The sequence below is a fragment of the Rattus rattus genome, chromosome 12 (assembly GCF_011064425.1).
Source record: "Rattus rattus isolate New Zealand chromosome 12, Rrattus_CSIRO_v1, whole genome shotgun sequence".
NCBI lineage: Eukaryota > Metazoa > Chordata > Mammalia > Rodentia > Muridae > Rattus > Rattus rattus.
Window position 1 is genome coordinate 29,970,530 of NC_046165.1, and position 26,562 is coordinate 29,997,091.

At 38.6% G+C, this 26,562-nt stretch overlaps 1 protein-coding gene across 1 annotated transcript; it reads left to right on the top strand.

Annotated features, from left to right (window-relative positions):
* Window positions 1–20,179: 20,179 nt before the first annotated feature.
* Window positions 20,180–26,351, top strand: LOC116913990 (prohibitin-like). The gene is made up of 2 exons (XM_032918265.1): window positions 20,180–20,657; window positions 26,029–26,351. Exons 1-2 carry the CDS (start codon window positions 20,180–20,182, stop codon window positions 26,349–26,351), a joined length of 801 nt encoding a protein of 266 aa, XP_032774156.1.
* The last annotated feature ends 211 nt before the right edge of the window (window positions 26,352–26,562 follow it).

The window sequence follows — 26,562 nt, forward strand, 5'->3', positions numbered from 1 at the left end:
CTAATTGAGAAAATGCCTTACAGCTGGATCTCATAAAGGCGTTTCCTCAAGGGAGACTCCTTTCTCTGAGATAACTCCAGCTTGAGTCAAGTTGACACAGAAAACCAGCCATTACAAAGAGGTTGATACTATTAAAGTGAAGGTGGTTTTGTTTTTGTTTTTGTTTTACCTTGGAATGTCATAAAGTTGCTTTAGGGCTGAACCATCACCCAATGTCTTCAGAATGCAAAGTACGAAGTCATTTCAAAAAACTTTCATGTAAAGCTAAAATGTTTGAGAATGAATCTTCAAATGGACAGAGCCCCTGCTACCATGATGGAAATGAATTACCTACAGTGATGTACTTTCTGGTTTCCAGCCACCCCAACTGACTCTCAAAGGAATTCAACTGTGACTTGAACTAGCGACCGAACTTGGCATTGTTTTCCTTTGGAGAATAAATAGAGTAAAAGAGTTACCGTGCAGGATTCCACCATGATTTCAAGAAGCCAGTCAATGTGTTGCGGGGTTAGATTCACTGGAGAAAGGCCTTCAGCACTAATGTTTGGATTCTGCCAAAGCCAACAGTGCAGTAGCTAAAGCAGGATGCTATTACAGGATAATGGATAGTATATAAGCTTAGGGAAGCTGCAGGTCTCAAGTGGAAAACCAGTCAGGACAGAGGATACATATATTTTAAATGTCACAGAAAATGTAGTGTGGCTATTCAGTTTTCTTGGGGCTTATATTACATTTCTCTATGTCCATATTCTAGACTAACACCTGTACGTATCTAGATAGATTTAATGGTTGAGCTGCAGGATTATTTTTTTTCTAATTTCATCCTGTCATTTCTTATCATGTCCCATTTAACCTGGTTTGAATGTAAATGTCCATTCTGTAGCACTGTGTATTTAAAGTAAGTCACTTATTTTTGTCTTCACATGGTTGGTCAAAGAGCTTAGAATTTGACTGAAGTCTTAGAATAGGCTTTGGGTTATTACTTTTGGTTAGTGTTAAGACTAAGAGACTTTTCAAGTTGTAGTGAGTGTGTGTTGCACTTTGAACCTATAAGAATCATGGATTATATGTTGTGGTTTATTCATTTAATAAGTTTAATAACATATTCACTGTATTTGAAATACAGTGCCAGCTAGATCATTGCAGCCAACCATGTACTATGAGGTAAAGAATGCAGGACTCCGAAGTCATCCACACCTTCAGTTTCATCGAATGTCGCCTGTTCTTGGCTGTACCATGACATGTGGCGTTCTCTACCAAACACATGCAGTTGACCCCTTGTTACATGCTTCTGCCACGATTTCCTGCTATTTGCCTGTGGAATTATTAGAAATATCTTCCTCTCTCAGGCTACTTCTGTCATGTGTGTAACACAGAAATAAGAAAACAAAGCTAAAATTTCAAGAACGCATTTTCTTAGCTGGAGTGGAAAGAAAACAATGATTATTATGTGATTTCCAGGTGACATAAACTGTGTGATATTGCTTCTAATAAGTAAACGATTCTAGTTGAAATAATTAACAGTGCTCATACTATATACAAAGTGGTTTATTTAAAAAGCATATGGATAAACAACGTATTGATTGGAGCTATCTATCATCTCAAGGATGATGATTTATTTCTCTATTTTACAATATTTTATTTTTATCACTTAATTTTTATGGTTTTGTTGAATTGTATTTCATTAACAAAGTTTAATATGTTTTAATTTAGTTAAAGCAGATAAATGTACCTATCTGAAGCACATGAAATAACAAACAAACAAACAAAAACTTTACACTGCCTAACTAGGAAACGCAGTTTAGTTTCTGAGATGAACTGTAGGCTTTCTCTCTATGAAAGAAAAATCCTATGCATTTGCCTTTTCTTCACATCAGCCATCTATCGTTTGGTCATTTCACAGCACATGGACTCTTCACATAGGCAGCTAAAATGAAGTAAAATGAATAAAGGACTAGAAATTTCAAAGCTCTGGCAGCTTTGGCGAAAAATAATATAGAATTAAGACAAAAAAGTTAGGTCAAGGTGAATAACTAAGTCAAGGTATTGGAGTTTTGCCTCACATTTTCCCTTAATATTAGAGGAAATGTATCGTTAAATTATATGCATGATTATGTTAGTTACATGGATTCTCAATGTAATTGGAGAATAAAAATTATTTCTCTGAAAATCATTATTTCATATAGACATTATTATTTCCAAGGTAGATTTTTTTTTTCTTTTTTCGGAGCTGGGGACCGAACCCAGGGCCTTGCGCTTCCTAGTCCAAGGTAGATTTTTAAATGTTGGAACATTGCTACCAGTATTAGCATGAATATCAACCTTGACAAACACTCACTGCTTGCATTAAATCTGCTAAAAATATTTGTTTATATTTGTTCTTAAAAAACTGTTTAAATTTTATCCGTATTAGCAACACAACTTTACCAATTTAGAAAACCTGAGGAAAAACTATTTAATTGTTTAAAAAGGTTAGTTGATAGGGTTTCACTCACTTCAGAAAAATCTATTTTAAAATATATTAAATATAATAATTAATAATTAATTATTAATCCTTGTTGATGATTACATCTCCACTGCTGGTAATTAAGTCATCTAAAGATAACAGGAATCATGGATATGCAGCCAAGGGGACCAAGTTTACCAAAGAACCTATTCAAATACAAAACTCTCTTAGTATATGTGGACAAGATAGAATCTTATTTCTTTTATTAAAAGTATTAGGGCATTATTATTATCATGAAGCTCTGTCTGTGTGGTAAAAATAAATCATAGTGTAGCCAAGGACACTGTGACTTTTCTAATTTGCTACTCTAAGTTACACAGAAAATGAAATGTGGAAATAAACCTTAGTATATGAAAAATAGATTAAATTTCTGCTTCTTATTTAGAAATAGATGTTGTGCAATTTCAAAATATGAGCCCTTTTCACTTCTTGAGGAAGATTTCTTTTTGCAACAGATGGAGATCAGTACAGAAAACCGCAACCAAACAATATCCAGAGTTGTGGAAAAGATTTCCCCTGGATACCATCTACAAAACACTTTCACAGGTAAGTTAGCTCAGACACCAAAGCTGTAGGTAGAGGGAAAGTTTGGCAGAACCAGAGGATCAGGGACTTTGTGGTGCATCTGAGTCTCCAAGTATGATCAGAGATTACACCATGAACTCTTACCAACATGACCATCCAAATGTGAGCTGACTGAGAATACCAGTGAAAATGGCAGTGTTCACAGAGAAAAGCCCATGAGACTCAAACCTACTCAAAGAACTAGAGAGAACTGAGTAAAATTGGTATCGGGAGAGGTGGTCCTCTTCAATGAAGCCCCCAACGTGCCAAATGGTCATATGGGAAAGCATGTATACAAGTAGCATTATATGGATTTAATAAGTTAATATTGATATTATCATATATGTGTGTGTGTACACATACGTGTACACGTATATACAAAAATAAGTGATTAAAAATGAGGCTGTGAATTTTAAAGAAAACAGCAGGTAGTATATGAGAGGGTTTGGATTGAGGAAAGGGAAGAGGGAAATAAAAATATATCCTCATAAAAGAACTGAGACTTTTTTCAATCAAACTCTTTTCTCCGTTTTCTTTTTAAATGTTCTAAAATACCGTAATTCTTGGGTGTGTAAACAGAGAAAGTAAAAGAGAGCAACAGCTTTCTGTAATGGCTTAGAAAATATAAACAGGAAAACAATTACACCTATACCATTAGCAGCTTGCAAATCACAGTTGCCAGAGTCCAGCCCTGGAAGAGTTCAAAACCAGGAGGATGTGTGAAGTCTGCAAATGAAGACTTGGAACAGGAGTTGAGGTTCACACACTCTGGAGTTGAGACAGCTCAACACATCTTTATTTATTCATTTTACCTTCATTTTCTCGTTTCCTCATGTACAATCTTTATGAAGAACTTACTAGGTTTAGGAATAATGTATACACTGTACTTTTTTCCCTTTGTTCTCCTCACCCATCTCCCAGCCCTGCCCCAGGTTTCCTGATAACCCACAAACTGTATCAAGAAAAAGGAAACAGAGCTTCAGTTAGTAGTTAACCCAGCACATTAGTACATAACCGAATTACTGTGATTGGCAGCAATTGTGGTCACAGTACAGAGGTGATAGACTGCATACTCTGGAAATTCTGATTTAATTATTGGCACCTAGCATCTCCCCACATCTTTATCAGAAGATCTAATTTCTCCAAAGCCCAAGGCTCTCACCAAATTAGTAACCTGAGTCAGTTCCTCTTCTCTGCTTGGCTCACCTCTAAATGTTCCTATTAAGCCTCAGAACGAACGGTCCAGCAAGACCTTTCTAACCTTTTGATAATCGTCTAGCTGTTGCTTGGAATAGGTCAGTGGGCAAACTGTTAGAACTAAGTTCCCATCGGCAGAGAACATCTGGACATCAGCTGATACACTCAGACCAGGTTCTTGTGTTGACTCAACGACATGGTGTTTATTAACGAGCAGAGGAGGAGTGATCTGTTCCTTTGCTGTATTTCTAAGAGCAAACAAGAACGAGTTATGGCTGAAGCTTCCTTTCTTTCTTTCTTTCTTTCTTTCTTTCTTTCTTTCTTTCTTTCTTTCTTTCTTTCTTAGACAAAGTGAAAGAAAAACTGCTAATAGCTAGTCCAATACACAAGGGCAAGACAATACTGAACCACACTACCTAGGCAAAGGAGAGCAAATCCCTCAACAGTATCCCCACTGGTCCTGTTGTGGGCACCAAATTACTCAGGCCTTGCCATGAGACCCTTGTGAGCACATCCACCACATTGTTCTCGGAAGAGTAAGGAGTTAATTCAAGATTCTGAGCCTTGTTTATACCTTTCTATAATTTTTTACTTACTTACAATATAGTCCAACCATGAAATATCTTTTACTTCTTATTACAAAGTGCCGATAAACTAAGGTACATTGTATTTCCATTTTTTATTTTGAAATCCTTAGATATATTTATTACAAGTTTTCACTCAGTTTCTCCCTGATACCTTTAAATTTATAAATCTTGATTTTCCTAGTTTTACATTTCAGACTTTTCTGTGAAGCGTTTATTAATACGCAAATCTCCATTGCTTACAACTTTAGCATAGCTCTCAGAACATTATTGTATTTATACCATGTTTTTCTTATTTGTTTTCCTCAAGGAGATGAGTGAAAATTCCATTGTGTGTGTATGTTTTTTAATATGAAATAATTATAAGTAGATACCAGTACATAAACAATGTATTACTGGTTCTCTGATCTGTTTTAATCATGTACTCTGTATAGTTTATTAACTAATTTTAATCATATTTTACCTATAAAGTTATGCTTGTCTACATTTTTTACTATATTTATCACCAATGGACTATTTTGGAGTACATTCCGTACACCATTATATTTTCCTTTAATGCTAACAGTTATTTCTAGTTTCTATTCACAGTCTAACAAGTTTCTTTGAACACTACATTATGAAATTCTGAGTATTTACTTCTGTTAATACCATTAGGTCCCTATGTGCTTTTGCACAATTTAGTCAAGAGCTTAAAATATAACATTGTTTTTTATATGTATTTATCCTAAATGTACATTACTCTTTTTTAATTGTTGATTTATTAACATTGAATCACTGCTTTATGGTACAGTAAACTGAGCTTTGCAATTTCTAAGTAATATCTTATATCCATAAGGCACATGGCAAATTACTGTCCCTTAGGAATAAGAGATCAGAAAAATATTCCCTTTGATGATACACTTAAGCTATAAAACCATCAGAAAGTAAACAAAAGAGTCACATGCAGTACTTAGTAGAACATTAAAAAAGATGTCTTTGCTCAGGGCATGACATGTCAAAGAGGGCAGAGTCCCATGGGACAACAGCTACGACTATGTTGATTGAATGTTTTAGTTACTTACCACATTGGCATGCATGTGAATGACTGTAAACATGTCGAAAATATTGACTTAATAGTTACAAATAAATATTTATATGCTCAAAACTACAAAAATAAATTTATAAATACGTTTTAAAATATTTTTAATAATTATAATATTTAGCGATTTATAAGATTTATAAATTTAAAAGGTTTATAATAATAATTAATGGTAATAATAACTTAATGACCAAAGACCATGTGTTTGGCTCCATTTCCACAGCAAATACAATTAGCAAATGTTCAGAATTCTCAACTCTAAAGATAATATAGAAAGTATTCTCAACTGAGGAACATTGTATGGCCGAGAAGCACCTAAAGAAATGTTCAACACAATTTGTCATCGGGGAAATGCAGATCAAAACAACTGTGATATTTCACCTCAAACCAGTCTGAACAGCTAACATCAAAACTCAGGTGAGAGCAGATGCTGATGAGGATGTGGAGAAAGAGGAATTCTGCCATTGTTGGGATTGCAAGCTGGTACAACCACTCTGGAAATTAGTCTGGCAGTTCCTCAGAAAACTGGACATAGTGCTACCTGAGGACCCACCTATACCACTCCTGGGCATATACCCAAAAGATGCTCCAACACATAACAATGACACATGCTCCACTATTTTCATAGCAGCCTTATTTATAATAGCCAGAAGCTGGAAAGAACCCAGAACTACTTCAACAGAGGAATGGATACAGAAATTGTGGTACATTTACACAATGGAGTACTATACAGCTATTAAAAACAATGACTTAATGAAATTCTTAGGCAAATGGCTAGAACTAGAAAATATCCTAAGTGAGTTAACCCAATCACAAAAAGTCACACATGGTATGTACTCACTGATAAGTGAATGTTAGCCCAAACACTCAGAATACACAAAGATACAATTCACAGACAATATGAAGCTCAAGAAGACAGAAGTGTGGATGCTTCAGTCCTTCTTAGAAGATGGGATCAAAATACTCACAGGAGGTAGAGACTGGGAAAGAATTGGGAGGAAAAGAGGAGAGGGAGTGGGAAAAGGAGACCAGGATCAGGAATTAGAGGAGAGAGGGATGATATACAGAAGGTCAGGAAATTGAGGAGGGATGTGTAGCAATGGGGGATAGGAAAATGAGGGTAGCCACCAACAAGTCCCAGATGCCAGGAAACCAAGAGGCTCCTAGGACCCAATTAGAATGAGATTGACTGAAATCCCCAACAAAGGGGAGGATGAAGCTGTAGAAATAATATCCAGAGGCCCCCTGTTGGGTGATGGGACCACCCACTCATTTTCAAATTTGTATCCCAAAATTGCTCCTTTCTAAAGGTAATATGGAGACAAAGTTTGAGCAGAGACTGAAAAAAAGGCTATCCAGAGTCTTCTCCACCTGGGAATCCAACCCATACACAGACACCAAACCCGGACACTATTGAGGATGCCAAGAAGAGCATGCTGACAGGAGCCTGATATGGCTGTCTCCTGAGAGGATCTTCCAGCGCCTGACAAATACAGATTCTCACAGCCAACCATTGAATTGAACAGGAGTATCCCAATAAGTGGAATTAGAGAAAGGACTGAAGGAACTGAAAGGATTTGCAACCCCATAGAAAGAAAAATCGGACCTCCCCTCCCTCACCAGAGCTCCCAGAGTCAAAAACCACCAACCAAAGAATACACATGGAGTTATGCATGGCTTCAGCTACATATGTAGCAGTGGATGGGCCTTGTCAGGCATCAGTGGGAGGAGAGGCCCTTGGTCCTGTAAAGGCTTGTTGTCCCAGTGTAGGGGATTACCAGGGCGAGAAGACAGGAGTGGGTGTGTGGGTGGGTAAGGGAACACCCTCATGGAAGCAGGGGGATGTGCTTGGGTTAGGGGGTTTCCAGAGGGGAAACTGGGAAATGGGGTAACATTTGAAATGTAAATAAATAAAATATCCAATTTAAAAGAAAAAGTACAGAAACTTCAGCCAGTGTTCATGGATTTTTACAGAAGATGGGACTGAAATAATAGACGATCAAAGATATTAGATGACTTCACTGAAATAGTATCTTCTGGATAAAGCAAAGCACCTCACAATAGTTCCAGTAACACAGGCAAAGGCTGACCGAATGCCAGCTTGGAGAGAAGAGGTGGGTTGCCAATCTCACTCCAGGGTGCGGAAGTATTAGCAATAATTAGATGCACACTGGGGGAGTCTTTCTAGGAGTATAGCCCGTAACAAGTCAACTACTCTCCAGGGGAGAGGACATATTCTGGAGTACTTGAACAGAACAAATCAGAAAAAAAAAATTAAAAAATAAAAGGACACATAGTTGACTGAAAAAGTTGGGTGGATATTGGAAGAATTGGGGGTTATGGGTAAATGAATGTAACGAGAAAATATCATCCTGAGTGAGGTAACTCAAACCCAAAAGACATACATGACAGCCTAGCATGGCTGGCGTCTAAGAGGTCCAACCACCAAATGACTGAGACAAACATAGACACTTACATCCAACAATTGTACTTGAAGTTGGGGACCCTTATGGTTCCATTAGGCAAAGGACGGAAGAAGCTGAGGAGGAGGGAAAACCCATAGCAGTCTCATCTAACCTGGACAACTAGGAGCTCCCAGACACTGAACCACCAACCAGGCAGTGTACAGAGGGTGGTTCAAGGCCCTGGACAGGTATACAGCAGGGGACTGCCCGTCTGGCTTCTGTGGGAGAAGATGCACCTAATCCTGGAGAGACTTGAGGCCTCAGGGAGGGAGGAGGTTTGGTGGTAGGGGAGCTTCCTCTCAGAGACAGTGGGAGGAGGAATGAGATGAAAAACTGTGGAAGGAGGGACTAGGAGGGCGGGTAACGGCTGGAATGTAAATAAAAAATGTGAATAGAAATCTGATTGAGGACTATTCTGTTACAGAAGGATTCTCAGACCTGCGGTCCTGGGAGAAACATTGTAACATTGCTAACTAGGAGTGTGGCCTCTCTCTCTGAGTGCCTGGATGCTCAGTCCTCTAAAACACAGTGAAGTCCTGATAATAAAGGACTTGGGGCTTTAGAGCGGGGTTGTGGGTAATGACTGAAAGTAAGGCCAAGTCTGAGTGGGTGGAGAACAATGCTAATGTCCAGTGGATGCAGGTGTCTCTTCTGAGGGCTTCTGGGAGAAAGAACCACAAAGCACTGGGCCTATCTGTCCAAAGGCTTGAAGAATCTATGCAGGTGAGACTCGCGTTAGGAACCCTTCATCTGTTGTAAATATGTTGTACATACATAGGAGGCTGTATATTTTTGCAGGTGTTGATCCACACAGAAATAGAGGTCACTAGTATTCCGCATTTAAAAAAAATCCATGTTCTCATAGACGTTAGTGGTTTTGTTTGGGAACTAGAAGAATTTTACCTTCTTTCCCATAGTTCTGTCAATGTAAATCTGGAGCTTAAAACCTTAATTGTTTGGAAAAGAGAAAAATGTCTGGGGAATAACTGCTTTGATTTCTTATGCTGGTATTGCGATCTGTTGTCTAGATGCTACAGGAAAGGATGCTTTAGGGGGAAATCATTGTCCTATGGACACAGACATGCCCAAAATGAGACTTTTCACTACATTATGTCCTTTCACAGTGACCGTTGATGCTACTTCATAGAAATTGTGAAAAGAGAACTTGGGGAAGGTTTGGTTTGGTTTTTGTTTTGTTTTTGTTTTTTGTTTTTTTCAAAAATGAAGTTGCTGTTTCCTAAACTTTGGGATCCGCGAGGTGAGAGCTGAACATTACTAGGAGCGCAGGTTTGAAGGACAGCATCTGTGATGTCTGAGCCTTTGAAGGTCGTGCATGTCTGTCTTTTAGCATTGATGCCAACATAGACTGTCTTGTCGCCCCCCGTCCCCCAAACACTTGAATCTTAAGCATCGGTACACAGTGCAGTCTCTAGAGTCCAATGTGTCTTCGGTCCCCATCTGACTCAGTACATGTAGCACAGCACTATTTTACTAATGTAAAAACCTTGTAAATGATTTCAGGTGGGCATCCAAAGTGAATCACAGGTAACTAGACTTGCCTGTTCACTGTCCATCACATAAAGTTGGGTATTTTTTTTCCTTCGGGGTGTGGTATAAATAAAAAAAAATGTAAGAAGTTCTGTTCTATAAATGCAGTGTTAACATAGTTTTCAAACATTAAAATGTGAATTAAAGTAAAAAAAAAAAAGAAATCTGATTGACCTAATAAAAAGCAATTAAGTACAATCACTATGTAATACTAATATAGGGTGTCATGAAAATGAGTTACACCATTGCCTGTAACTTACGGGTTCACAAGTATCACAGTAGGCATAAAGAAATGGACATATTTTGTTTATTCGTTCGTTTTTTCATTCTTAGGATGTAGTGCCTGACATGCCCAGTGAATCGTCATTAGGGGAAGTTTGTGGCTTCCCATACTCACTAAAATAATGCTTACCACAGACATTATTTGTTATAAATTTCCAGTCAGTTATAGACAATACATACACCAGGAACAACATATTTTTATACACTGGATATACATTTTCTTCTTGAAGTCAACTAAGTTCCTGTTTATGCTCTTCTACTGTAAAAAGTATTATTTGTGTGGCCTCCTTTTTGCCATTTTTTATGCTGTTTGATGTTGTTGTTATTGTTGGTCGTTTTGTTTGTTTGTTCTGTTCTGCTGTTTTCCTCTATTCTGTTTGCACCTGCGCGTTTCACTGCACATATCACTGTTTTATCATGACTTTACAATTATGCTGAGTTTTTATTTTATACTCGTAACTGGCAGGAAGTCCGGGATGTCCTTAAAAGAGAAAGTTCCTTCCTTAGATAGTCTTCCTTCAGGCATGAGTTATAGTGATGTTGGCAGGGGTTCAATGTAATGGAACCAACAATATGTACTAAACAAGATGTTTTAAACAGAAACACAGATAAAGGAATATTGTGCGTTAACCGACTGATGGCAATGTTGTAACCAGAGGCTCAGAAAAATCTAATCCTACGATTTCCCTAAGGATGCGATTTTATAAAATATCATTACTGCAAATAAAAAAAGTGACTCTAATTAGTGTCCTATAAATCTTTTATAATTGATAGTGAATGAAAGTAAACAAGAAATGAAAGAATTTATTAAAGTTATGGCTCTGAAATTGGATGACCGTTATACATGCCCGGTCCATGATTTTTGTAATGGACAGACCAAGTATCAAAATCCTATTTATGGTTTTGGTACAGGATGAATATGTCAGATATATAACTAGGCAAAACTCAAAATAATTTTAAAAGCAAGCAAAAATCATTTCGAATTAATAATGCAACTTAATAGGGATACTGTATCTATTACTTAATGTCTACATATAGATTAAATGCTTCAGATTAAAAAAATCCAGGTTCTTTCATTACAAGGACTGACCTGCAGCTTAGTCCGTGTGAGGAACATATATTTAAATTACATAGTATAGCTGTTAATAAAATTAAAAGAACAAAGGGCATATCTCACAAATGTGCCTTGTCTTAAGAGGACTATTTATAGACCCAAAGGACTGTCAGTATTCTAAGCTATTATTCTTTTATAAATTTCATACCAAATGTACAGTATTTATTTAACTATTGGTAGAGTGTCTACTTTAGCTAGCTGACTCTCTTTTTTAAATGAATGGATGTGTTTTTGATGTTTTTAATTTACCACCCTGGTATATATATATTGGATTGCTCATTATTTCTTCTCTGTTTAGTTAATATTAAACGTAACATCAACCATTTCAACTTATTAAAAGTGTCAAAATTGTCACACATGTAATCGATGTCACTTTATAGAAAGCCCAATGCACACACTTGAATGCACCTCTGTGCACACACACATGCACACACAGTAAACACAAATATTATGTTTCTAAATCAATATTTTCATATTGATATGTATTTTAATTTGTATCCTGCAATGGATGTAAAAATAAGAAATTAAAATATTTTAAAGATATTTCTATTTCCTAATGCCATTCAGTTGAACACTTAAACTGTTACTTAGCTGCCCAGAATTATGTAGATCATTTTGCCATCTATATTCATTTAGAAAATGTGTTCTATAAAGATGTTCAAGGCCAAGTATTTAGTTGTGAGATAAGAAATAAAACCAAATATACAGTTTCCATAAGTAGTCAATTTTTTTCAGGTTTATTCAAATGTAAATGATTGTAAAGTCTTTGATATTACAATTTATTACACTATCAATATAATTCATGTTTTGCTTCAAAGTTCGTCCAACCCTGAAAATATTCCACTTGCCCTCCCATTCCCAGGCCTCCTGTTGGACTATTTTAAACTTCTAAGTCTCTTTAACAAAGTTAAAACTTTAAAGCAGTTTGACTGGCTCTGAGGTCATGCTGAGAGTAGAGGAGGAATACATCACTTGCTTTAAAATTCAGCCTCTTGAGGAGCATGCTTGGGAATGTTTAAAAGAAACCTCGGCTTCTCTATTCTCAGACTAACACCATATTTCATTTCAGAGAAGTCCAGCCATTTCATGAAAGGCGAGAATCCTTTGGTGCAGGTTGGGCATGCTCTCTCAACAGCTGGAACACTTACGCCTTTGAACTAGAGATTATCTCTACCTCCAGAGAGTCTGAGTAACTCTTGTCGTAAAATCTTCCTTCACAAACCGAGATTCTTCAGCAAATTATGTTCAGAACCAAAATTAATGCAACATGAATAAAATAGTGTTATAAAATCATTAAAAAATCAATTTTACCTCAGATGAATGCAAGTTACATCATAACACTGTCTTATAAAGCGAATTAGTTGTAGTCTACATATTTTATAATTTATGTATGTTTATTTTTCCTTTCGTTTCAGAACAAACTTTCAACCTGGGGCGGGCTTCCCTTGTGCTAACAAGCATTCCTCTATTGAGTTGGATCACAGTTCTTTGAAGTTTTTAATTTTGACTGAAAAAATCTTGCTAAGTTGTTGATGCTGTCTTACCTGAAATCAGCCTTCAGCTTGCTTTCCTGAAGCCATAGCATTTGTAGTGGTGAGGAAAACTGGTCTGCAATTAGGTTGGTTTTGAATGTTATTCTTCTATATGAACTCAGAACTTATAATTTGTATATGTATAATAAATATATGTATCATTTTACAGAACAAAACTTGGAAATTTCAAAAATTATAGATTTTTTATTGAAGATAGATTCTTCTCTCTTACAATACATCACAAGCACCTTCCCCTCCTTCTCCTCCTCCAAGCTCTCCCCTCCCACCTCTCCCCTCCCCCAGATCCACTCAGGCTCCATTTTCCTTCAGAAAGGAGCAGGCCTTAAGGCACAATATGCAAACACAACAAAACAAGATATATTCAGACAAAGCAAAAGCTTAAGTTTGGACAAGCCAACCCATTAGGAGGGAAAGAGTTCCAAGAGCAGACAAAAGAGTTAGAGAAACACTCGCTCCCTCTGTTAGGAGTCCTACAGTAACGCCAAGAAAACAGCCCACAGTATATAAGCAAAGGACTTGGCACAAACACATACAGGCCCTAACATTGGTATTTCAGTCTCTATGTGATTACCTGAGCCCTGCTTAACTGATAAATTGGGCCATGTTCTCCTCTGACTTCTAGTATCTTTTCTCCCCCTCTTCTGCAAGGTTTCCCAGCTTCAAAAAGAGGGACCCGATGGAGACCTCCCAATGAAGAAATTCTTTCCACAAAATGTCTGGTTGTGACTCTCTGCTCCTGTTCCTATCTGCCAAGAAGAAGCCTCTCAGGCCACAACTGGAGAAGCTAATGATCTGTGAGTACAGCAGAATATCATTTCACACACACACACACACACACACACACACACACACACACACACAATGTTCCTAGGGCTCTGGGCATTCTAGTCTCTGAATCCTGGACATTCAGGCAGTGGTGAACATAGGCTTCAATTTGTGGTTGGGCATCAAGTTAAATCAGAAATCTGTTGGCCAGTCCTAGAAGTTATGTGCTATAATTGTTCTAGAACATCTTGCAGGCAGGACAAATTGTAGGTCAAAGCTTTTGTAGTGGGGTTGGGGTCCTGGTTTCTCTTTTAGTATCTTGCTGAGTAGCCTTCCCTCATCAAAGAGAATTATTTTACTCAGTGTCAAGGTATATTTGCATTTATAAATGATTGAAAATTATTGTAACAATTGTAACACTTCAATTTTTCACTCTAATGTGTATGGAAACCAATGAGGTTATCTTTGAAAGCTCTATGAAATTAAGGCAGATTCCCAATAAAAGCTAATTCACTTCAGTTCGGTTGCTATTTTGAGGGCAGAACTTGCACATGGTGGTTATACAAAATTATTACACATCATTCTTTTGAGGAAGGAGTCACAAGCCATGTAAACTTGAGTGCTTTACCTTGCGACCTTCAGTAATGCAATAATGTAAGAATTATGACCATCAGTAGGGTATTCTGAGAAGAAAATATGAAGAACTCAGGGTAGTTCGGGCACATGATCGTCCCACATATGATATATGGACGTTTTCATTTGCTTTGTAACATACATTGTTTTTGTCTAAGTGTGTAACATTTTGAATACAGCATAATGTATTTTCATTAGCTCCTAGGCTATTAGAAATAATTAAAATTATCATACCAAATGATTTTCTATGTATTATCTTTCTGTATCAATATAGAGTTTATCGATTGGGTACAAGGTATATTGCTCATGCTTTTGATATAAACTTCTGTATAAAATATGCATCAAAATATGATTAAATTAAAGTATCTTTGTTTTTAATGAATCAAATCATAGTGATACTGAATAAAGTACTAAGCATTTTCTGACTTATTCACATATACAAGGAATGACATTTTATGTCTTAATAATAGAACCTTTTTAAATATATCACCTTGATGCCTTCTTTATAAGACAGAAATAATGATTTAATGCCTTATAAGATGGAGATTAAAATGTTTGATTTTGAACACATTAGTTTAGTAAAACTCGATTTTGTACATGAAATTTCACTATGTTAATTATTTTTGTTTCATCAATTTATTGAAGCAGTAAAATTTACTAATCAAATAATTACAATAAGGGCTGGAGAGATGGCTCAGCGGTTAAGAGCACCCGACTGCTCTTCCAGAGGTCATGAGTTCAATTCCCAGCAACCACATGGTGGCTCACAACCATCTGTAAAGAGATCTGATGCCCTCTTCTGGTGTATCTGAAGACAGCTACAGTGTACTTATATATAATAAATAAATAAATCTTTAAAAAAAATAATTACAATAAGACTAACATGATGATATAGAAAACATATTGTATAAATATAAGAGGCACAGGTAAACAAGAACAAGTTTGAATTAAGTTTTTCAGCTCTTTTAAAAGGCATATACAATTTAAGGTCACAAAATAAAACAATAAATAAAGAGTTTCAAGTTTATAACATCAAATAGAAAAAAAATGAGTTCAATTGATCTTGTCAGAAGTCAGAAAGTGACCTTGGAGTATCTGAAACCCCACTTTGTGTCTAGACAGAGAAAAGGAGCTCTCAGAATGCTTAGAGACGCTTGCAATAGAGACAGTTTGGGAATATGAGCTCTAATCACTACTTACCGCCATTGCATTCATCTCACCTAACAAAACCTTTTATTTCCAAACCATTTCAGATATCGCAAAGAGGATTTTAAACTCACTTTTAGCTATTCCAAGCATATATTCACATTATCCTTAGAATAAATGTGATGAACTCAAGGCAGAAGCAACCTTTTAGAATAATTACGAATACCTATATTACCACTTTACTTAGGCGAAAACATTTCTTTTTCTTCAGTGACTCAATTGGCATAACACATGAAAGTCACTGAGAGTCCTGATGCAATGTGCTCATGAGAAAATTATATATATATATATATCATAATTTCCTTTTAGAAAAAGTTTCAGTGTTGAGAATGAGGTAGATTAAATCAATTAAATAGATTTCTTACAATTACAATTTCCACAAACTCAATATTCCACAATTACAAAAAATTTAGGAAATCTCCTATATCCCTGAATATGTTTCCAATAAATAAAATTCAACAATCGTCTCTGATTCCACAGAGTTACATTCTGGAAGGTTTTTGTTTATTCCCATGGAGGAAAACAACAACAAAACCAGCTCTAACTGCTGATTAGCTGACAGTGTTCATGCTCATTCTCCAAGTCAGATAGGTAAAGAAAAATTTCAAAGGTTCATCTGATCTTTGCTATTTAACTGATTTTGAGTTGGGATACTTATTTGAGCACTCGTATCAAAGATGCAGCCAGTTGATGACACTTAGTGGGTAGAGCCTCCCTGACAATCACAAAAGACTCAAGCAGACAGCAAAGTCACTGTCTTTCTGGCGCTTACCATCTTTTCCTGCTGCTTTCCACAGTAAGTTTTGTGCCTTTGGTGCTGGAATTGTGTTGCAGATTTATCACTTAAGACTGGGCTTAAAATTCCTTATTTTTGGTCTGTTGTTTTCTTTAAGGGTCTCTATCTGCTATAAAAGGAAGTTTGTTTGCAAACGATTGTGAACTACAGTTATCTATGGACATAAAGATAAGTATTTAGAATGCAGGTAGGAATAAGTATGAGAGGAGGGGCAAAGTAAAATAAAATCTTCTATTTGGTTTACTTTAAGCAGGAATCTCCAAATTTTCTTTCTAGGAAGACGTGGATGTTGAAATCACGAGTAAGTTAAGTTCCCTATAGCAACACTTAGCATGCTTCTGTTTTTGGGTGCGAAACTTTGGGATTTAAGCTCTTTTTACTAGCATGCTAATGTATGAAGTTCAGTATAAGTTTTTATTTTAACTCTTATTTATATATTTCTTTTTTGGCAATAACATTATTGGTTGTTGACATATTTTCTGAATGAGAAACAAAATCAACTATGATGGTGTCATTTTAAGCTAGGGGAGAGATTATTCTTTTCCATTTACCTGATTATTTCACTTCAACATAATTAAGTTTGGTTTTTATTTTTATTACTTTTAATATAAATTGTCCTTTTCTGAAATGTAGCCTTACTGAAGTGCTGAACCACATTCGTTCTTAAGAATGCTGACGTATTTTTATTACTTGGTAATGCTGCAGTTTGAGGGGGGTCTTTCTTAAGGATATTTGAATTTTATCAGAACCACAGGATAAAATCCATGGAGTGAAGTTGTGTCCACATGATACATCATTAGGAATCCTGGAGCATCACGCCTACTGTAGCCGACTATCCTGGACTCCCTCTTTACACATTCTGAATTTATAAAAACATCATATCCTCGTGTTTATTATTTTGATGACAATTATACTTCCTCACAATACTAATTACCCTGTTTCAGAGACAGAATTTGTCTAGTGTTCTGCAAACCACAGGACAATCAATACAGAAACTAAGCTGAGTGTTTCACTGGCTACTTGCCAGTCCCAAGAGAGGGAAGAAAAGTAAGTGCGCGGAGCGATATCAGTTTCCACTCCTCGGAAACACGAGAAGCTCTCCTTAGACAATCATGGAAAAAGACTCAGACATCTCATGATCTAACTTCATAATGTGCTTTCTCTTGAGGCATTGGGGAACCTTACCAAACAAACATTTGAGAAAAGAGATTTAATGATAAATAAAAAAAAAAAAAACCAACCCATCAAATTAGAACTATAAAGAGTTTTGATATGGATAATGGAACTTTAAGTAAGTAATGTAACTGAGTAGTTTTAGTACAGGACAACCCCAGGATAGTATTGACGTGTAAGGGAGTGTACACAAGTTGAGGAGAAGTCATGTATTTTTCTGAGAAATCAGTAAGTGAAGAGTGTGAAAAATGGGAGAAATGTTATTCCTATTGCTTTCTGCAATTGTTCTCCAAGAACAAAAATGGGCAAATATACAAGGGTTTGCCCATTTCTGTGTATTTAGACTAAGGTTTATGCTTCTTCTCTGATATAGAGAACAGAGTGCCATATCTGGCCAGCAGAAAAAAAATGTCCATCTTTCCATTTATTACTCACTTAAGAAATTACAAACATCTTCAAAACACCAGAGGTACATTATTTTATTTAGTAAAGCTGACAGCTAACCCATCACGTTTTTAGCTTTCAAAAGCACAAAACAATATTTTTACTTAAACTTTGAAGTACATTTTTAATTTTTATTGGATATTTTATGTATTTACATTTCATATGTTATCCCCCTTTCCCCTCTCCCTTCCCTCCTCCACCCTCCCCCTGCTTCTATGAATATGGTCCTACCTACTTATTCCCACCTCAACACACTGGCATTCCCCTACACTGGGGAAAGAGCCTCCATGCATCACTTCCTATTGATGCCCAACAAGGCCATCCTTGGCTACATATGAAGCTAGAGTCATGGGTCCTTCCATGTACTCTTTGGTTGGTAGTTTAGTCCCCATGAGCTCTGGCTGGGGGTGGGGGGAGGTCTGGTTGGTTGATATGCTTGTTCTTCCTATGGGGTTACAAAAACCCTTCAACTCCATCAGTTAACTATTGGACTAACAATGGGGGCTCCAATGGAGGAGTTGAAGAGCACTTTTTAATTTAACCCTTTTCCTTGTACGTCTATGTGATGTGTGTGTACATGCTGGTTGTGTCTAGTGTGTTATTACTCATTTCTGTCTATGCACAAGCTTGTAGGAGACCAAAGTGCATTACAAGTGTCTTTTTCATACCCTTCCTGCACTGCGCTTACAGGTGCATGCTGCTGCATCTGGCTTTTTAAGAAAGTGCAAGGAGTCCATGACCAAAATAAAATAAGGGTAATGAAGTCTACTTCTACCAAAATACTTATGAAGCAGCAACATGATAAAGTTTCCATGGGTTCCATCTGTAGCACTTATTTTGGTTCATTACTCTCTGTGCACTCCTTCCTACTTTTATGTATTGTTACTCATAGCTTAGAGATTTGTGTGCCTCTATCCATAACATTTCATTGTTTGTATCCTTGACTTTATAAGTCTACTTTATATCACTAAATAAATAATTTTAGTTTTATCAATTTGGTCAACATGTCAGAAAACACCCACACAGCAATACTGGGGTAAATAATTCTAGATAGCCACTTTTCCAAATTTTCTCTAGCCAAACTTTAATATATAATTGTATGATTTAATAGAAAAATTGAAAATAAATATTGAATAATTATAATTGTTTTATATTTTCAAGTAATAGACTACAAGAACCGATTCAACGTATTTTAATTAACTAATCTATTACTTTTCCACACTTAAGTACGTGTTTGTGTATTTACAGTTTCCTAAAGAGGCCAACGTTGGTGCTAGAGCCCTGGACCTGGAGTATTGAGGTCTTTGTGAGCCCCCTTTTTTGTGTTATGAATTGTACTATGGTATTTTGCAAGAGCAGTGTGAACTGTTAACTGCCGAAGAACTCCTCCAACCCCAAACTCCATATTTTTATGAATACTATCATCCAAATTCCTAGTAAGGGGTCTCAAAAACAGTGACTATGCTTGCAGAGAGGAGACTAGCATAAGTGTCCTATGAGAATCGACATCCAGCAGCTGGCCAAAATAGACGCAGAGACCCATAACATTAGAAGGAGCTGGTGAAGCCTTGACAATGCATTGGGGAAGGATTAAGGAACTTGGATTGAATAGGAACCTTACAGGATGATCAACAGAGTCAACTAACCAGGAACTTTGGGGGCTCCCAGAGTCTGAATTACCAACCAAAACGTACACAATAGCTACACCAAGTTCTCTGCACATGTGTAGCAGATATGCAGCCTCGTTTTCATGCGGGTCTACCAATAACTGGAGGAGAGTCTGTCTACGCACTGTTGCCTGACTGTGGATCCTAGTTCTCTAACTGGGCTGTGTTTTCTGGCCTCTGTGGGACAGCATGCACCTAGCCCTCCAGTGGCTTGAGGTGTCAACACGGGCTAGTTCCTCTGGAGTGACTCATGCTTCTCAGAGGTGAAAGGGGACTGGAGATGGGGTATAGAGGTCATGTGACTGGGAAACTGGGAGGAGGTGTCTGAGTTAGGGATGGTAAGTGAATAAATTCATTAATTAATCTGCAAAATCTGGGATTATCATTTGGGGACAGTATACTTCATCATTAAGTCTGGAGCAATTTCTGTGGATATTTTTTGTTTTCTTCCACAACACAGAGGGAACGAGTTGTGGAGATTTTGAGGTAGAGGCCAAAAATGTTGCTGATTATCAAAAAAAAAAAAAAAAAATCATCAAGATGGCCACTCATCATGTGGAGGTCAGAGTGGAAACAGGTGTGAGTGGAAGCGACAGGAGTAGTCATGGCTGCCAAAGTGATTGGAAAGTTCGGCCTGGCGTTAGCAGTTGCGGGAGGCGTGAACTCTGCTTTATATAACGTGGATGCTGGACACAAATCTGTCATCTTCGACCTATTCCGTGGCGTACAGGACATTGCAGTAGGGGAAGGGACTCACTTTCTCATCCCTTGGGTACAGAAGCCAATCGTCTTTGACTGCTGCTCTCGACCACTGAATGTGCCGGTCATAACTAGTAGCAAAGACTTGCAGAATGTCAACATCACATTACATATCCTCTTCCGGCCAGTGGCCAGCCAGCTTCCTCATATCTACACCAGCATTGGCGAGGACTATGATGAGTGGATGCTGCCATCTATCACCACAGAGATCCTCAAGTCGGTGGTGGCTCGATTCGATGCTGGAGAATTGATTACCCAGCGAGAGCTGGTCTCCAGGCAGGTATGCTATGACCTCACAGAGCGAGCAGCAACATTTGGGCTCTGTAGAGGGCCGCAATAACATTCGCCACCACTAGATGGCGCTGGCTTCCACTGCGCCCCACGTGGAAGGCCAGGTCAGTCAAGATGGCGCTGGCCTTTACCGCGCAAGCCGGCTCCCTATGGGGAGATTAACTGTGTGCGCATGTGCAAGAGTGCCTTCATGCCAGGTCTTTGCCCATTTCCGGGGCGTACCTGATGAGGTCATGAGTAAGCAACCAATCAGGTGTGGTGCACACACGGGGATAAATAGGTTAAGCCTGGCGGGCAAGCGGGCTTCCACCATGAGAGAGGAATAGACAGGAATAAAGTCACCATAGTAAGAATTTCTATGTCTCAAGGCGTGCTTCTTGCCGGGAAGTCGCAAGTGGGACATTTGGTGCCAAGAAACCCTGGACAAAAACATCGCTGGTGCCACGGGAAGCCTCATTTCGTGGGAACAAATTCAGAAGCTATGAGTGGGGTAAGACTCTGAGAGACCATGGCTAGCCTTGATCCGCTTCCAACTCAGTCTCCTGCCGGACGCGGCAGGTGCCGGGTTGCTCTGGCAACCCTCGGCTTTTTCTATTGACCTTGAGTTTCTAGCTACCGCCAAAAAGGCGCAGAGGTTGCATGGGAACTGCCTAGGTAAAACAGCAAAGCGGAGAGCGTTGGGGCAAGGAAAAAGATGGTCAGAAACAGGGGGTAGTGAAAAGTTGCAACGAGAAAAGGAAACTGATCGATCTCAAGTAGCAGTCCCCTCCAATCCGGAGGTGAAATATTGGGGAAAGAATGCCCCGGGAGAGAAGGGAGGAAGTAAAAGGAACACAGTATTTTGGGAGAAAAACTTTGTCTTGGTGCTTATAAAAGGTATAATTAAGCTCCCGCGCCGGCTCTCGGGACGCCGCGGCGTCCGTGCGCTGACGCGACAGCTTTGCAGAGTCATGCTGATCAAATTTGATCGAGGCAGACCGCCTGAAAATTTATTCAGGAGAATCAAACAAAAGGACATCTCAGTGCCCGTGCACAGCCTGGTGGAGTTTATGTAATTGGGTTGTGAGTAAAAATATTCAGGGCTGTGTTTCACTTCCATACCATTGGCAAATGTCGGTTGTGCCGCTCAGATAATATATCTCAGTATCTTACAGGAATTGGGTTTCAACACGTTGGTGGACTAGTCCAGGAATTGAGACAATCCATCGCCCATATCAACTCCACCCGAGTGGATAGTCACCGTGAACACCATCTGGTTTTTTCCCTCTTTGTCTATTGTTTGTCTCTGGTGCACCAGGATGTCCCCGTGTCTGTCAGTTTATGTCTGTGATTTTTGTTTCTCGTTGTTTAAATGTTTTATGTTTCATGTTCAAAAGAAAAAATGGTAAAAACCTTATCTGCCGGTCGTACACACCTTGACTTGGTTTTAACTCGGTTCAAAAGGGAACAAATGAATAGAAAAAGGTTTCAATCAGGTCTTTAAAGCCCTGTGCCTAGAGCCAGGTGTCTAGATTAGCTGGAGGAGCTGCTTAGAAGCTGTCTAAGCGTCTACACGGGCTGATCTTAAAGGCGCTAACAGCTTCTCAGCTTTTTTGGTACAAGAGTTGATAGCTGTTTCTCTTAGAAAAATCCCTGACTGGTTAATTGACTCAACAGGTGACAAGGTGCATCTCTTAAAAATCATAGCTAAAAAGGTAAAAATGGTGTTAGATATGTGTAGCCACTTCAATTTTGTTTCTCATTGGTTTTAAATGTTTAAATATGCTCTGCTTGCCTTGGTTGTGGACTATTGGCTTTCAAGTTATTGGATATGGTTAAAAAGGTATAATATTGGCAACAGAAAGTTAGCTTAAAACTGTAATTTAGATGAAGTAATTCTAGATACATGTGACATTGGGCCACCCTAGTGAGACAGGTCTAAATTGAGGTAATATTTTTATGGAATTCTTATGCTAGAAACCAGGCTTCTAAAAGAATTTAGGACATTGTCTCGAAAGGTATTGGAGACCGCACCATTGTGCGTTCAAATGTAGAATTGATAGTCAAACTTTACAACATAATAGATAGACTTGTGGTGCCTTGGTGACTAGATTGTTTGTTGGGGGTTGAGTCTTGCTTTCCAAAGGTGTGGCTTGCCCTGAAGTTATCTGTATTCTAATGCTAATTTCCACTGCCCGGAGAACAGCTGCCTAGTCACGTACTAAGAGCTCAGGTGACCTTGTGGTGGTGGTCTGCTGTTACAAGGAGAATTTAAGATTGTGATTAAGGATTGCCAGTGTTACATTGACTAACTCAAATTTATTTATAATTGAGGAAAAATCAAACAGGTAGAGATTATATTGGATAGAGATTGTTACAAGATTTATAAAGGATTGATGAGGTTTTAGAACTTATGAGAACATTACAGCTTGTTTGCTTACTCCAACTGCCATTTCAAGATAGATTTAGAGGATTGTTTTTATACAGTTTGTTTACATCCTGGCGATTGTGAGTTTTTATTTTGTGAGCTTGCTTATAATTTTAGAGAGCCCATAGAGTGATATCATTAAAAGTGGCTAATAGCCTTATATTATGTAATTTTGTTGCTTCTTCAATGTAAGAAGTTAGAACTTTGAATCTTTCAGTGTATATGGAAATTTTTACTACAAACCTTTGCTCTCAAAATGAGCTTTGATTTTGGGGGAGAAGCTGTTACACTACTCAGAAAAGAATATTTGAAGCTAATTTCAAGCTTCTAAGGATATGTTAATTGGCTAAGTACCTCACCTTACCAGAGGACTTAGGTCTTTGTTATGAACATTGGAGATAAAACTTCAGCTGTGTTAATACAGAATTGTAGGCTAGAGTCATGGAAGTATTTTAAAAGAAACCTGGTGAAACATACCTTAGTCCAAACAGCAATTTAATTGGTTATTATAAAATACTGATATTTGGCCTATTACATATACAAATTTCAGGCAAAATTGATAACTTTACCTTGCATGCTTTTGTATTTACTGTAAATTTGTGCATGCAACCCATAGAAAATGCCTTCCACTGTTTTTATATGTTAAAAATCAAGCTTTCACTTCATATACTGATAGTCATTGTGTGGTTTGTGGTTTACAATTGATTTCAATCACTTAATGCTTTATTAGAGACAGGTTTTCTACTTTGAAATCAGTGAGTGATTCCAGTGTAAATTGTCTGACAACTCACTGTCCTTTCAGTGCTCTGGCTCAGAGAACTAAACAATACCATAGACCCAGCTCTTTGAAAATGATAATGGAGTTGATAACACACCCTCACGAAAAGAGGAAGACTCCATTTTGCTTTTAACGCCCAGCCTCAAATTCTCTGCCAACTCAGATTTCTAAATAAGGCTAAATCTGGACCTTGTTTACAGGATTTGACATTTTCTAATTAATGCTTATGTTTAGGTAAATAAAGTTTGTGAGGTGCTGGAGAGATGGCTTAGTGGTTAAGAGCACTAAATACTGTTCCTTTATAGGACATTTAAGAACTCAAACTGATTGCCTAGACTCCCTTAACTAGGAGGACAGATACCAGACAGATTAGGGCCTTTATAAGAAAATTAGTGAAAAAATCTCATTCTTTATATATCCAAAACAATAATGCTGGAAACAATAATTTGGTATACAAGTCAAATTATAAATACAAGTGCTCAGTGTCCTCAATTTAATCCTCGAGGACTTATCTTAATAAATAATATTTTAACAATTTTAATAAATAAAAGGGGGAGCTATCCCTGAATGCTAATAATGCTCCTTTTATTTCAATTTTAAAATTTGGATGCCAAGGTTTATGGCACTGCATAACCAGGCAGACTTCTGCCTGGTGAAATAGAAAGATCCATATATTATGATCCTGTCCAGATATTTTATATGGGGAAGAGGGAATGTTTGTGTTTTCTACAGGATGCTACAAGAATGTGCCAGCTGCCTGGGTGGTTGCTGAGACTTGCTGATCCTGGTTACATGAAGATTCAGCTCTCGTGGTTCGGGTCCCTAGAGTCATTCCTCTGCCCTGAAAGGAAGGCGGAAGATCCCCCCTTCACCTTTTGTCATCACAGAAATCTTGCCGTTTCCGCAGTCCGTGGTTCCGCTGCCTGTGTTCCCGTCCCCCCGTGGCCTTCGCTTAGACCCTGTTCACTGCTGCTTGCTGATTTCCGCTGTTACCCCCGTCCCTTCATTTCCCTGGTGACTCTTGCTGCCTTAACTGGTAACTGGTGCTTTTGCCATTTTACAGACTGTAGCTTCACAGAAAGCCACCTGTGTAAAGCTACAATGACTGGAGAACTCTGTCCTGGTCATACAGATCTCAGAAATTGGTTCATTGTCTGCTGGTTGTTCCAGAGAAAAATGACTGATCCTGAACTGTCCTGAAAAGACCTTGACACTTTCGCTGCTATTGTAGCAGCCATTACTGGGTTACAGACATTGTGTCTACAGTGTCCTGAGTTATCCTCCCATTGTTAGACAAGTACAATGGGTGAACTTTCTGAGTAGTTACTAACAATTGGAAATTCTAAATTTCATTATAGGAGTGGCTTGACCATGGCCCTTGGTGCAACAGCTGAGGAGGACCAAATGAGGTGCCCACTACTTATCGGGAGTGGCTCTGTTTGATGCAGCCCTATGCTGTAGATCAGTATTCATACCATGGTTGGTTTGCAAACTCAGATCTCAACAGTAATGTGACAAGGCGTTATTCACTCAAGCACTTGTAGTTGTACAAAGGGCCTCCACTGAAATTTGGTTATCTTGCTCAGGACTTACTCTGTATCTGAGTTCCCTGTCCTGCACCCCAAGGACCTGTGGTCCATTTGCACTGGGAGGAGAGGGTCTCTCTCTGTATTCTGAGTTCTCTGCTCTTGCACCCCATGGATCTGTGGGTCCATTTGCACTGGGATTGAGAGAGACTCAGCGATTTCCTTTTGATCAGCCCCCTGCACACGCCGAGGTTTCCTCATTGCACGCGATGGGGTGATCATGACTGCTATAAAATTATATATATTAAAAGGGTGAGATGTAGAGGGTCACAATAACATGCCACTCACTAGATGGCGCTGGCTTCCCACTGCCCCACGTGGGAAGGCCAGGTCAGTCAAGATGGCGCTGGCCTTTACTGGGCAAGCCGGCTCCCCTATGGGAGATTAACTGTGTGCATGTGCAAAAGTGCCTTCATGCCAGGTCTTTGCCCATTTCCGGGCGTGCCTGATGATGAGGCATGAGTAAGCAACCAATCAGGTGTGGGTGCACACACGGGGGATAAATAGGGTGCGCCTGGCGGCGCAAGCGGGGCTTCCACCATGAGAGAGGAATAGACAGGAATAAAGTCACTCATAGTAAGAATTTCTATGTCTCGCGTGCTTCTTGCCGGCGGAAGTCGTGCGTGGGACAGGGCTCATCCTGGATGACATGTCCCTGACACATCTGACCTTCCTGAAGGAGTTCACAGAGGTGGTGGAAGCCAAACAGGTGGCTCAGCAGGAAGCAGAGAGAACCAGATTTGTAGTGGGAAAGTCTGAGCAGCAGAAGAAGGCGGCCATCATCTCTGCTGAGGGGGACTCCAAGGCGGCCGAGCTGGTCGCCAACTCACTAGCCACCGCTGGTGATGGCCTGATCAAGCTGCAAAAGCTGGACATTGCTTACCAGCTCTCCCACTCTCAGAAAATCGCCTACCTGCAAGCAGGGCAGTCCATGCTCCTCCAGTTTCCCCAGTAAGGCCGACCAGGCCATGGCCTCTATCTCTCTGAATGACGCCTTCCTTCTGCCCCACCCCAGAAATCACTGTGAAATTTAATGATTGCCTTAACGTGAAGGAAATAAATGTAAAATCACTTCAGATCTCTAAAAATAAAAAAGATGGCCACTCATTACAAATAAGTATTTATAGAACAAAATACCAGCAATATGACAGTCAGGACTCATCCAC

Bases quoted from the DNA above. Each gene is read 5' to 3' on its own strand.
- LOC116913990 (XM_032918265.1), top strand. From the start codon at position 20,180: ATGGCTGCCAAAGTGATTGGAAAGTTCGGCCTGGCGTTAGCAGTTGCG. The intron at 20,658-26,028 runs GTAGAGGGCCGC...TGCGTGGGACAG, and splicing joins AGCAGCAACATTTGGGCTCT to GGCTCATCCTGGATGACATG.